The 14,461-nt window shown below is 40.3% G+C and overlaps 1 protein-coding gene across 3 annotated transcripts in view; it reads right to left on the bottom strand.

The window, feature by feature from the left end:
• CDK19 (cyclin dependent kinase 19) overlaps positions 1 to 14,461 on the bottom strand; it is a 126,240-nt gene that overhangs the window by 26,632 nt on the left and 85,147 nt on the right. For all 3 annotated transcript variants that reach the window (XM_051792186.1, XM_051792189.1, XM_051792188.1), the window contains one exon: positions 13,885 to 14,016. In XM_051792186.1, coding sequence (XP_051648146.1) covers positions 13,885 to 14,016 — 132 coding nt within the window. The remainder of the gene's footprint in view (positions 1 to 13,884; positions 14,017 to 14,461) is intronic.

The raw sequence follows: 14,461 nt of genomic DNA, 5'->3' as shown, positions 1-14,461 counted from the left end.
CACTTTCTGCCAGAGGCTCCAAGAAGGGCCATTCTCCCCGGCTGCGGTGTAGAGCACGTTCTTCACGTCCTGTCCTGTCCTTACTGGCCCAAGGGCTACTGCATGGGCAATCTCCTGTTTAATTTGTTCAAAGGCTTGTTGTTGTTCGGGGCCCCACTGGAAATCATTTTTCTTCCGTGTCACAAGGTAGAGAGGGCTTACAATCTGACTATACTCGGGGATATGCATCCTCCAAAAGCCCACAGCGCCTAGGAAAGCCTGTGTTTCCTTCTTGCTGGTTGGTGGGGACATGGCTGCTATTTTGTTAATCACCTCCACTGGAATTAGACGGCGTCCATCTTGCCACTTCACTCCTAGGAACTGAATTTCCTGAGCAGGTCCCTTGACCTTACTCCGTTTAATGGCAAAACCGGCTCTTAGGAGAATCTGGATTATCTTCTCTCCTTTCTCGAAGACTTCGCCCGCTGTGTTCCCCCATACAATGATGTCATCAATGTACTGTAGGTGCTCTGGAGCCTCACCCTTTTCCAGTGCAGTCTGGATCAGTCCGTGGCAAATGCTGGGACTGTGTTTCCACCCCTGAGGCAGTCGATTCCAGGTGTACTGCACACCTCTCCAAGTGAAAGCAAATTGTGGCCTGCACTCCGCTGCCAAAGGAATGGAGAAAAAGGCATTGGCTATGTCAATGGTGGCATACCACTTGGCTTCCTTGGACTCCAGCTCGTACTGGAGCTCCAACATGTCCGGCACAGCAGCACTCAGGGGTGGTGTGACTTCATTGAGTCCACGGTAATCCACCGTCAGCCTCCACTCTCCGCTGGACTTACGCACTGGCCATATAGGGCTATTAAAGGGTGAGCGAGTCTTGCTGACCACCCCCTGGGTCTCCAGTTCACGGATCATCTTTTGTATAGGGGTCACAGAGTCTCGGTCGGTGCGGTATTGCCGACGGTGCACTGTTGCTGTGGCTATCGGTACCAATTGTTCTTCAACCTTCAGCAGTCCCACAGCAGAGGGGTCCTCTGAGAGACCAGGCAAGGTGTTCAACTGTCTGATTTCCTCCGTCTCCACAGCAGCTATGCCAAAAGCCCAACGAAGTCCTTTTGGGTCTTTGAAATACCCACTCCTCAGGTAATCTATGCCAAGGATACACGGGGCCTCTGGACCAGTCACGATGGGGTGTCTGTGCCATTCCTTCCCAGTCAGGCTCACTTCAGCTTCCAGTACAGTCAGCTGTTGGGATCCCCCTGTCACCCCAGAAATAGAGATGGATTCTGCCCCTACGTATCTTGATGGCATTAATGTACATTGTGCGCCAGTGTCCACTAAAGCCTTATATCTTTGTGGCTCTGATGTGCCAGGCCACCGAATCCACACAGTCCAATAGACTCGATTGTCCCTCTCCTCTACCTGGCTAGAGGCAGGGCACCCCTAGTCCTGGTCATGGTACTCATTGTGCTCTTCTTGTGGGTATGACCTGGAGGTCCCTTCAAGAGGATCAGACGTATCATCATTCCTGTACCGTCTGGAGTCTTGCCCACGAGAGACTGGAGCAACGTTTACCCTTGAAGAGTTCTTTATGGTATTTGTTCCTCTTTTCAGTTCACGTACCCGGGCTGCTAAGGAAGAGGTGGGTTTCCCATCCCACTTCCTCATATCTTCTCCATGCTCACGGAGGTAAAACCATAGATCGCTACGTGGAGTGTACCTTCTCTCCTTAGCTGGGGAACGCTGGCTCCTGATAGCAGAGACTCTTGTTCGTCCTGGTGAGATATGGAAAATCCCTTCCTTAATTTCTTCTCTTAGCTTCTGGTGTCCCTCTTCAATTTTCTCTTCTAGGCTTCGGACGTGTTCAGCCAGTTTGGTTTCCACAGATGAGACGTGGGCTCGTAATGGGGCGGTGACAGTGTCTTCATAAATCCTGAGTTTGCTAACCAATGCTCCCACCTTGTCCTCTCCCTCCCTCCATTGCAGCGTTGCTAAGTAGCGGGAATACATTTCTGGCCCGAGTCGTGCAAACTTTAACCACATTTGGGAGGTGCACTGTACGCCATCTGGACTCTTAGGGAATCTTTCATCCTCTGAAAAGATTATCTCCAGTACAGCTAACTCCCTTAAGCACCGGATACCTTGTTCCATCGTGTTCCACTGTCCTTGCTGTACGTGGAGGTCCTCCTTGCAAAGGTATCTCTCCCTCACACTGGACAACAGTCGCCGCCAGAGGCTGAGAGTTTCCTGCCTCCTTCCAATCCCCTGATCAATGACTACATCTCGAGACAGGGATCCCAGCTGTCTGGCTTCACTCCCATCTAGGATCGTATCGTTAGCTGCGGCATCCCAGATTTGGAGCAGCCAGGTCAGAATGGACTCGTTCGCCTGTCGTGTGAACTCTCTCCGGAGCTCACGTAGCTCACCCAGGGACAGGGACCGAGTGATTATTTCTGGCTCTGTCTCCTCCGGTGGATGTGAAGGTCCCGCCTCTTCGTCATCATTTGCTATGCGAACTGATTTAGTCTTTGATTTCCTTTTCTGGACAGGGGCGACTGCTATTGGTTTTGCTTGTTCTTCTGGCTCCTCGATGGTTTGTGTGGACACGGTGCTGGTTGGTTCATTTCTTTCTCCCTCTGACTCAGCTGTGGTTTGGGTGGACGTGGTGTCTGCGGATTTGCTCCTTCTCTCCTCGCCCTGACAGTGCTGTATCATGTCAAGCAGTGCCCGGTAGGCAGTGGCCAGGGCCCAGCAGGTTGCTGTGAGCTGGCCATCTCTGGAGCTGCCAGAGCATTTTTCCTTCACCAGTCTTATCATGCTAACAGGATCCTGCAGTTGTTCAGGGGTGAATTTCCAGATCATTGGAGGAGAAAACTTTTCCAAATACTGGCTGATGTCCTCCCACTTCCCGTGCCACTCAGCATTATCTGCTCCCAGGGCAGGTGTCCAACCAACCTCCCTAAAAGGCACTTTTCTGACCCTAAACATGGTGTACACAGTACAGAGCAGACAGAGCAACACTAACAATAACATTATGCTGTCCTTAACATCAAAAGGGAACTCAATATTTTCAAAAACTGTTTTAGCAGGTCTGAAGGGGAAGAAGGAGGTGGGAGGCTGGAAACCATCCACCCCTGTTCCCCCAAAAAGCTGGGTACGATTTTTAATGAGGCCCCAGAGGTAGCAACCCAAACCAGGACAGGCAAACAGGACTGAATACACATTTACAATGAAACTCATTGCTTCTGATGTTAGAATGACATAAACATAATATACTAATAAAGCAATTTGGATCCCTCTCCCTGGTCTTAAAGAGAGCATCAAAACAGGCAAATAATACGCCATCTGTGGAAATATGAACAGGCTCAAATACAACATCCATGTGAGTGCATCAAACAACATGGTGATCAGGGAGTTTCTATATTCAAATAGACAAATGCTTCAAATGAAATTGTGATTCTGACTTCTCTCTCTCTGCCCCACGTTGGGCGCCAAAATGTGCTGGTTTAAAAGTTAACCAGCAGGGGGAATGAACCCAACTCAAAGGAGAGATTATAAGTCAGAATAACAATTTATTAAAATAATACAGTAAGTACAATAATACAAACAAACAATTGGTCTCAACCCACAAAACCCAAATGTATAACCCAGTACCCTGGGGCCTGAACAAAGTGGTGTTCCTTGGGCCCTGTTTGAGTCCAAAGTAAAGGGAGAGGGGAAGAACCTGCTGGTGGGAGAGCTGCTGCAGTCTGGCCAGAACTGGTGATCGCAGTCCAGTGGTGGTCTAAGTCTGGTTGAGAGCGATGAGATGCAGCCGTCCTCTGGATCCCACGAGTGGGTTGAAAAATGTTCCAAAACTCCAAGATTATATATCCTCCAGTTCAGGCAGGAATGCTTGGTACTCTCCTCAGGGCGGGGAGTTCACAAAGGGTGTGAGGACAGAAACATCCTCCTATCTCACAGGCCTCTTAACACCTAGTTTATAGCCTGAGGAGTCAGGCTCTATGGGCAGAAGGTGCGAATAGTCTATTGACAACAATAGTCTAGTTTCTGGGAAATGACATGGAATGCTATAGAATACAGTTTTGGGTTACACCCACCATGATGAACTGATCTCAGCTGTCCTAACTAGGACAAATGAAAAGGTATAACCTCTGCAAAAACACATCTTGCATCTCTTCTGCTGAGCACAGCAGTAGATTCTAGACTTATCAGGAATCTTTACACACAATGATCTAGGAGCGCAGAGATGCTACAGAAAATGAGTTTATTAATCTTTACACTGGTTTTAAATACCTAAAATCAGATTTAAGAAAATAATGTATCTTTAAAGAAGGATTTCTTTAGTCTAGTTGTTGCTGTTACATATAGACACACAAGGGAAAGATCTTCTCATTTGTACAAAGGTCCCAAATTTTGTATGCTTCATTGAAACTTTAGTCAGCAAAACAGAAGGTCAAAGAAGAAGTGATTACTAGCCTTCTAAATTTGATACCTTCCATGGAGAACTGCAAAGGGGGTCAAACATTTACATGTGACAGGTTTTTCAAGGGGAAGTAAAAAATGGTGTCAGTGGGCTAAGGGTCAGAAATTTGCTGTCACTCATTGGTAAGTTAGGTAATGTTTACTAATCTTTAACAAAAAGCATCTCAACAGAACATGGCTGAAGAATAACTTACACTGTAAAGCCATAAAGATGACTGTACTGCAGGCAGAAACAACACCTCTCAGTAATCTGAGGCATGCTCACAGCCAGCCAGACACATATCTAAGAACAATATTTTATTTCAAAAGCATGTTATCTCCTGTGCCTTGATAAAGAGCCAAGATAATTCAAAACTTTTAACTGCAAACCCATATTAATTCAAATTAATAATGAAAGCCATTATCCTCACTTTTTTACCTGTATGCCTTAATCCTAGCCTTTTAAACTAAGTTGCCCTCTTCTCATGTTTGTGCTAACAATTTACTTAATTTCAATTAATACAACCTTCAAAATTTTAAGCCTCTCTCTTGAATGAAATTCTGAGTTCACTTAAATCAATTGTAATTTTCTACAGTGGTTTAGTGGGCCAGGATTTCTTTGTTCCCTCTTAAGAGAGGTATTTTAAGTTGTCAAAATATTTTATTTTCCCACTTAAATTTCTATTCCTCGGCATATTATCATTAAATTAAGATCCTGGATCAGATGATTTCAGACTTCTGCTGTGCATTAGACACATTATCTAGCTTGCAACATTACACTTAAATTACTGTGCTAAGCTTGACAACACAAGTACAACAGATGTAATACAGGGAGTGGCAATAAAATCAGATGCCCTAAGTAGTCCTCTCATGTAGCAGAAATATAATTTCAGAGAAATCTTGTAAAAGGACTTAAATATTTTGTATACAGAACTTCACACCCAAGAATTTGAAAATTCTGGGTTTACAGTTCCATATGAAAACTTGTATTTAACATGTGCAGTCTATGTCCTGAAGAAGACAGGAATCATCAAGGCAGGGAAGCTGCAATCAACAGTTGTACCACAGAGCACAAGAATTCGACTTTTACCAACATCAGCAGCTTGAGAATTAAGTCTTTATCGACATTATACTGCTTTTGCAAGGCTTTTCAGTTACTGTCTTCCCAAATACTCCTCCCATCACTACCCCCAAATCCTATATACTATATTTTCATCAGCAATTCTTTAACCCTTCAGTTGTGTCTCCAAGACTACTACTATATAAACTACAGATCATCTACTACATTAGCTAGCAGTAGAGCAGCTAACATCCTTGAGAGCATAGAGTGATGGTTGCATGAATGCAGAACAGGGAGATGTTCTTCTTTCTACTCTTCTCTTAGTTCTTCCAGAAACTGGGGTGGTCTCCAACCTCAGGTGATGTCACTTCAGGGCAAGGAATTAGGTCAGTGGGACAAGCGCCTAGTTCTGGCATGGAAAGTGTTAAAGCCTTGTTTTTTCCCTAATCCTAAGCCTTCAGGTGTGTCAGAGACAGCCAACTCCAGTATCTCTAAGACATAGTAAAGAACATACTGCTACTTTTGTTTCAGCAACAGCACTGTTATACCACAGAGGGTTCAAGAGGTTTCCTGGTAAGTGCCAAAACCTTTCAAAGAAACAAAAATAAAAAGACAAATATCCTTTCAGTGACAACCCATCAAAAGCACGAGGAATGTAATGGGTGACAGAAAAAGCAGCTTTGTAACCTCAGGGCTACATCCCCCTACCAAATATCAAACAACTATAGCAAGTAAAGGAAGTATGAAAGCTTCTCATTGCAAAGGTCAGGAGTCTCTCGTATATTATGAAGTACTAAGCAGGTCTAATACAGAAAATGTTACTATTTCCTCCTATAACAATGAAAGAATTAAAACCAGGCAAGATTAGCCCCTGCCTGGTAAAATAGTATTTAAAAAGCTTTTCAGGGAACATCCACAGCTCTGCATTTCATAGAATCACATGAGAAAATATTATTGATGGTAGCAAATGAGAAAAAGCAGTGCATATTCTTAGGAAGGAAAATACACTATTTCTTTTCTAATTAAATGAAGAATATTTTAATAAACTAGCTTTTCTGTACACAGTGAAGTTCTTTGGAAGTTAGCTCCATGTTAAATGAAGAGGGACAGTGAGTTTGTAATTTATTGTGTGCTCCTACTTAGCTTGTGTTTTTATCTATTACAACTTTTTACTAGGTCCAATATGTCAACACCTTTAGAGCTAACATAAGGTGAGCAAAAGGCCTGCTATCTGCTAAATTGAATTATAACAATTATAACATCTGCAAAGAATACTTTCTTGGCTTGCTCCAAGTAACAAGCTATGACAACCTTTTCTGGGAGTTATTATAGCTTTTGATCACTACCTTACTTCAGTCAACTGAGAGGAATGTGCAAGATGAAACCTTGCCTCTTTGCACAATCAGAGAAGTTTATTCGTCCTTCCAAATAAAGTGCTTTACTTTACAATATCATAACATTTCTGTTATTAAGGCTTTCAGACTTGCAGCTATTTCTAATAAGGCCTTGACAATAACCAACACAATTAGAAGCAACTCCGTTGGATAAGCCACGAACTAAACTGGTGTGAAGAGTAATTCTGCTGTGAGTCACAGCTATTGACAAGAAGCCGACTTGTGAAGCAATCCCACCTGTCCTGAGAACAAGTCATTCTACTCCATCAGTGTTGTAACACTGAAAGTTTCAGTAGATATTGCTGAAATAATTATGCTTGAAGATCAAACTGATGGATCGTCTAAAACAACTCCTCTGCACCAGAAGTATGCATCTTGTTATGATGGTAGGCACTTGGTTTTCATCCAAAATCAACTTCTGTGAACAAACTTTTCAGATATGGTAGTAAATAGAGCAAATTAAAAGCCTTCATTATTGCACCATTTAGTTAGGATAAAATGTTTATGGTACCAGGTTTTACAACAGACAACCTTTTGTACCTTTAAATGGTTCATTTAAAAAGATGAAATAATGAGACAGCAGAAGTGTGCGAAGCACCAACCAACTCCCCACACCTCCTGAAGGGACCGGAGATAATGGCAGGTGTAAACAGACAGGCCTTGGCCCATACAAGCAAAGACCGTCTGTGGAGAGACCTGTTGTCCTGTCGTCTTCAGCCACGGGAAGAGAGAAGAGAGCGAGCTCTCTTATCTGTGCCTTATTTATATGTTGTGTTACGCTAAAGGATGATATGGAATACTTATTAGATTTCTGACCCCCCTTGCTAAGGAAGGCCTAAAAAATCCCAAAAACCAACCCACTACACTGAATTCATGGCATAGGTGGCTTTGGGAGATTAGAGAATCAATGCTGCTGCTGCAAAGGTCATCTGCCTGGTAAAGGGTAAAGTTGGTGAGATACTAGGGAAGGAAAAGCTTGCTCATATGAGGCCCTGTGGTTATTAACAGTTGGGAAGAACACAAAGCTGATACTCTGAGGGAAAAACAATTAGAAGGAAAAAAGACACAGAACTAAGACTATGACCAACAGAGAGGATTTTTGGTCCACAAATCATTGATGACCCTTGATGAATATGGGACTAATAAGCATTAATAAGGTAGATTTTTGAAGGCACCTCTTGCTCAAAAGTGGATTTTTATCACAGAGTTGTTTCTACAGAGAATATTCTGCCTTCTGAGTATTTTTATGTTATTTTATTTTTCCTACTCTAAAATAACCCATGTACAGTTAAGTCATAGTAGTCATCCTGCAGTAGTAAATCTGCCAATATACTGAATAAAATGGTAAAAGTATCCAGTACTTCCCTTCATAAGTGTTGCAAGGGGAGAGAGTCAAGAGAATACAAAAAAGTATTAGGTGACCACAGGCAGAAGTTTACAGGTTAATTTACAGAGCAATCTAAATCAGGACAGTTAGCAGATTCTAGCTGAGATTGAGGATCCTGCAGTTTTGTTTTCCTTTTCTTCCCCCCCTTTTTTTTTTTCCCAATGTCCAGAACATGTATATTTCTCAAGTTAAGTGATATCTCAAGTGATTTCTCAAGTTAAGTGATATTCTCAAGTTAAGTGATATAAGTTCTCAGAAAAATTAATTCATTCATTGAGTTAACAAAAATAATTTACAACACACTTGTACTGGAGCTCCCTATTATCCTTAATTGACTATTTTCAGGACAATACCATTAAGTAGTGTCCCCAGTCAATAGAAAATGAAACAACACATTGGATGGAACAAATGAAACGTGGCAAACCACATACAATAGTTAGGACTGAATCAGTATTTAAATCCATGTCTCTTGAGATCCAGCTTACTGCTGCTAAGAGATGAAACTTTACTGTCTGCCCCATGTTGGAGTACCTCCACTGGTTTTACAACAGTAGAGATGGGTCTGACCCACTGCACTGTTCTCATTCTCCTGACTATTAAACTAGTACACACCTCTTAGACTCTACAGAGTTGACAAGGGCCACCAGCTTTACTAATTTCCAGACATAACGTATTTCAGAAGCAAAGAGTAATAGAGCAGTTAGAAGGCAGGAACCACATCTCAAAACAGTTAATGTATTAAAATGTGTAACAATCCTGTTGCTGTCAGCATCTCAAGCTTCCCAAAATACACATTAACGGAGCTATAAAAGTTTCTAATTAGACAATGTAACAATCCTTTATATAACTTTACATTTTTTAGATGACTATAATGTAGTGGAGCACAGGAAATGCCTTTTTTGGTGGTGCGGGGGAAGAAACCTGTATAGTATTTCAGAGATATTTTAGTATTTTAGAGAGCAAGAGGAAAAAACAGCAGTAAATCATCCAGCACCTGCAATAACTAGATAAGAGAACAACAATTAATCCTTGGTATTAAAATATTTTGCCTTTCAGAAAAAAGCATGAGAACAACTTTGATAACCAAAATTAAGGAAGTTTATCACATGCCAAAACAAGTTTACCACAAAATATCATCTGAATCCAATTACTTCTCATGTCATATAACATTGCCCAGGGCATGAACAAGGCTCCCTTTCTGATGCTGTCTCAGTTTTTCTTTTCAGCATGCATAAATGAATATTTTCAAAACCTCTCTACTTTACTTTTCTTTTCTAGCTTTTCCACAATCCCTTCCCTCAAATCAAAACCTCTCACAAGCAGGAATGTGGATCCCTATGCAGGAAACAGATGCTGATTGACTGTAGATTTGATCTTCTTAATTATCTCTCATATATGTTTAAAAGCAGTCCTGCTCCTATGGACCACAGGTGGGAACCTCCCCTGTACATTTTTTCTGAGGAGTTTTCTATCTTCTGGTTGGACTCATTCGTAATTTCTGGTTTACCAAATTTTCCAGATAGGTCTTCATTTTTCCTCCCAACCCTCCCAGAACATGAGACCAGAAGAGCTTTAGGCATCAGTCCAAGATTTCCAGAGGCCCCACAGCCTGGCCAGCATGCCAACAATCTGTGTGCACACAGTAAGGACATCTGATGCACTTGGAATGTGTGGAACTCACTGCATAGGCAATATGGAACACATATGCACATATTTCCACCCTAAATCCTACATAATGCACCCCTGATATTTTCCTCACTTTTTTTCCTGCATGAAGTCAAATGGAGTTGTTGAAACTCTGACAGATCCCAGCATTCATTATAAATTCATTCCCTCTGATACATCAAATATTTTCCTGTGACATTTGCTTTCAAAGGCATTTTGATGTCTGCTTATACCTTTTACATGTTTCCAGCTTCCATAACCACATGTTAGTCTGGAAATAGAATGAGGTGACAGTGCTGTGAATTACGGTTTCCGTACACCTCAGTTTTGTTCAGGCTGGTAAATGCAGTTGCCACATGGCCATTTCTGACATTCCCACTGACTTATAATTTGGACAAGTGTGGAAAGGTAACTAAGCAATAGAGATTTCTCGAGTTTCCAGATTTATTTTTTCACAATAAATAATCCCATCCTTTTTTGGATAGTGTTTTAGCCTTGCTTAATGGATGGCTGAATGATCACTCTAAAGAACTCTTTTGTTAACAACATCCAAATCATCTAAAATACTATATAAGTCATCTGATGCCATTTATCAAATATACTGTTGCTTTAATTAAGGCAAGTGGTAAAGACAGGTAAGATACATGCTCATTTGATAGCACTGATAACTATACAAGCTGCAACTTGATACAAACAGGTCTTAATTATGTTATTTTCTTGATAGGCTACAAGATGCCCCAGAATGAATCATGTTGGAGACCGTCACATGCTTTCTTAAAAAACTATGATGAAAAAGAGTTTTTACTACTTGCTTTACCTACTAAAACATTTTTTCTAATCTGATGTTCCCAGAGTAAAAAAAACCATCTAATTAACGTCTCCTTTCAAGCTGAAAGCCAGATTACTGTTTCCTTCATTTTACCACAGCAATTTTGTTTCTTTAAAAGGGCAGAAAACTTTGCCCATACATGAAAGCAGCACTGTACCTTGCCACTTACTTCAACCTTGTTTATTTAGTATTTTGAGCATTTTCCATTGTGCTGGAGACTTTCTAGTTCGGTAATTTTATTAACGTTTCCATGATATCAAGCATTTTACATTTTCACCGCAACTTAGTTTCACCTGAAGCTTCTTCAGGTTACTTTTATTTGCAGGTTTTACTTCTTTGATAGAGCTTTGGGATCTGACGATCACAAAGAAACAGATTCTGTTTTTAAATTATGGTGCTGAAAATGCAGAAAACATCCACAGGCTACAATGTATTTAGTATGGAATAGAGTGATCTTTGGCTTCTACAACACCATTTTCCAATTTACATTCATTTGGTAAGTTAGTTGTAACGATGTAGCAGATATATATGAAACTTTATTAACAAGTAGGGTTTACATTGTAAACATTCACAGTTCAGGAAACTAAACATTATTCCCCATAAAACCGTATCATGGGCTTTTTACTATGCTTTAATTATGCAGAAAGCAAAAGCTATTTCTGTTTTTAGCAATAGTATTTTCCTGACTCCTCCTGTACCTCCTTAAAACATGATCTTATATATGTGATGAACAACTACCAGTTCTGCAAAGAAATAAATGAAAAATAGAATAATTCATTAGTATGAAGGGACAAACTAAATAAAGGAAAAAATGTCACTGAAAAAATACCCCTAAAATAATCAAATATGCTTATATATTGTTTTGTGTAATACACAGTTCTTTCTAAACATTCTATATTTAGTTTAATATTACCCCAAAGTTATTTTGAATACACTGCTAATAATTAAATTATATATGAAACTAAGATAAGGTAGAGAGTATTAGATACAAGACACAGAAAAAAACCATTTAAAATCAAGACAAAGTCAGTAAAAACCTATGCAAACATCTGAATTACCTAGCAACTATTAAACACTGTTCAGCATGTTGCAGAAGAGTACGGATAACAATGTATTCCTAATAAAGTCAAAGAAAAATATTTCTCACCATGACAAAATTGGAAGAGAATAGACTAAAGCTGGCATGACATTGCTTTTAGCCTTATTTTATTGATACTTACTAATTAAAAGTTATATATTATCTAAAAAGGCATAAGAAAATAGCTATGGAAAAAAGCAGCTGTACTAAATAACGTGTCATTTTTTTTCATAATGTGCTATATCTAATCACCTTTATTCTAAATTATTATTTCCAACTGAATTGCAGTTAAATGAGAATTTTATATAATTTATGAGTTATTACTAAAAGCAATACATTAGAACTCCCAAGAATTGTGTAATACTAAGAGATGTTAAAATTATATTTCTAGCACAGAGATTTAAGAGAGAGCTTTAAGAGTTGCGTCCTTTGCCAAAAATATTAGCATTCAAGTTAAACTGTCACTAGCATGCTTAGCTCACAAGATGGTCTTTTTAAGTGCACATAATGTTAGAAGCAAAACACAAGTCTGGACTCATGAAACTGCATGAATGTCACCACTATCATTTTGTTACTCACTTCTTCCCTTTACCCTAAAGCTAAACATAGGCCACCTCCATGTCCCCTTACTCTTTTCTATTCAGTCACATGCTCCTCTAATCCTTCAGTCAGCCTACAAATCTCAACTTGGAACTTTCCAGTTTTCATTTCTGTATTTTTTATTTTGCTGCCCAAATTGTTTTGAGTGCCCCTCAGCACTCACATGGCATGCCAGGTACTATGTAACCATTCACAACCCCTCCTGGGGAATTCACTGGTGTGATACAAGAAATAAAAGCCTCAGGAATAATAAACTACTAGCAAAACAGATTTCTCTGAAGTAGCATCATCCTCTAAAGTTCCACAGGGACTCCTCATCTGTGTTTTAGTATAGACTACAGATCCCTCAGGGCAAGAACCAAGTTATTTATGACATAATTAAGCAAACAACAGCATTATACTAACTCATTCTTCAAAGAGATATCCTGAGATAATGGTACATATCACTCACCTAAATCTCCAAACAATATGCTATCTATCAAAAACAGGCAATTGTCAGTTGAAGTAACTTCCCAGTACCACACACTCAGTGCAGGTCACTCAGTAATCTGGTGCACTCAAATCAGTGTTTTCCGCTATCAACAGGCAATTTAAGCATCTAATTAACAGGTGTTTAAGGCAATCCTTTTGGTGTTTTCTTTAAACACTTCTGGCAACTGTTTTAACCCACTACAGGGTGCAGCAAGCACAGACTTAGTAGTTAGCAGCCCAGTTTGCATGGTGGCAGAAGCGAAGCAGGCCCTAAGAGTCTGCTTCAGACAATGGGATTGTGCCACTACCATGCAGGAGGCAGGGGCACTACAAGGCTCCATCCCCAGCACTCACTGGAGAAGATACCCTGGGATGGCTCCGTCTCAGCTGAGGCAGAGTTCCAGAGGGAGCGTGCTGCCATGCAAGACTCAGTCTGCAGGATGACACTGGCATCACAGTGGGAGATACACTCTGGCTGGGGCACTGAGACACCAACAAAAGGAGCAGTGAGAGGAGGTGAACAGACTGGGAAGGTTTCATCACTGCAATATAAGAAAGATATTAAGCTATTAGAGAGCCTCCGAAGGAGGACAACGAAGAACCTAGAATTCCCTAGAAGAATGCCACTTTAACAGCCACAGCTCTTTCCCTTTTGAAGGTTTATAAGATTACAGGATTTCTGAGCCATATCAAGAACATATACAAACCAATGCAAAGGATATTTCTGTTTTAAAAATAAAACCAACAATACATTTAAAATGTCCAGCTCGTATTGAAAAATAAAAGCACAGTCCTCAGAAAGTTTCAGTCTGAAGTAATCTTTTATGGATTGGATAATACTCCATCTGCTGCTACTTCAGGAAAAAAAAACTAGATAGTCAGCTGAATCTCTTATCTATTGTAAAGCCACCATCCTTTACAAAACTTGCAGGCAACAGGACAGCTTACCAATGGCTTTTGTGTAATGTCTGGCTCCAAGTAACAGCTCTGGAGCTCTGTACCAGAATGTCACCACAACTGGATCCAAGTCTGCCAATGGCTTCAAAGGCGAGTTAAACAATCTTGCAAAACCCATATCAGCTGGGGAATGGGGAGAAAAAATAGAAAAGAATATTTATTTAAATTTTAATACAAAGAAAACAAAATTTAACAGTATTGCCAAAAACAATTATAACAAAAGCTTAAAAACATTAAAAGTTACAAATCAAAGTTTCTAACAAAGCACAGTTACTCATAATAATACTGAGCCAAATTTATCTAAGACTAAATTCCATTTACTTCGTTCATAAGACTATGAAGGATAATGTTTGACTTCAGTGTTTTCACCACGGGATTGTAAAACTTCACACAACACAGACACCTGTTTATTTTTTAAAAAAACTCCAACAGAAACTTGGTTAACTAAAGTCAATAGTGGTAGGTCTCTAATGTACATTTTTTTAATAGTAATTTATAAAAGGGTGAGTCTTTGCGGCTGCTATGTATTTACCCAAAGTGCAAAACCAAAATGACTACAGTGTAGATT

This window comes from Manacus candei, unplaced genomic scaffold (genome assembly GCF_025592945.1).
Source record: "Manacus candei isolate 608988 ecotype Guabito, Panama unplaced genomic scaffold, ASM2559294v1 h1tg000034l, whole genome shotgun sequence".
Taxonomy (NCBI): domain Eukaryota; kingdom Metazoa; phylum Chordata; class Aves; order Passeriformes; family Pipridae; genus Manacus; species Manacus candei.
The sequence above is the reverse complement of the archived record's forward strand: the minus strand, read 5'-3'. Positions and strand labels throughout refer to the sequence as shown.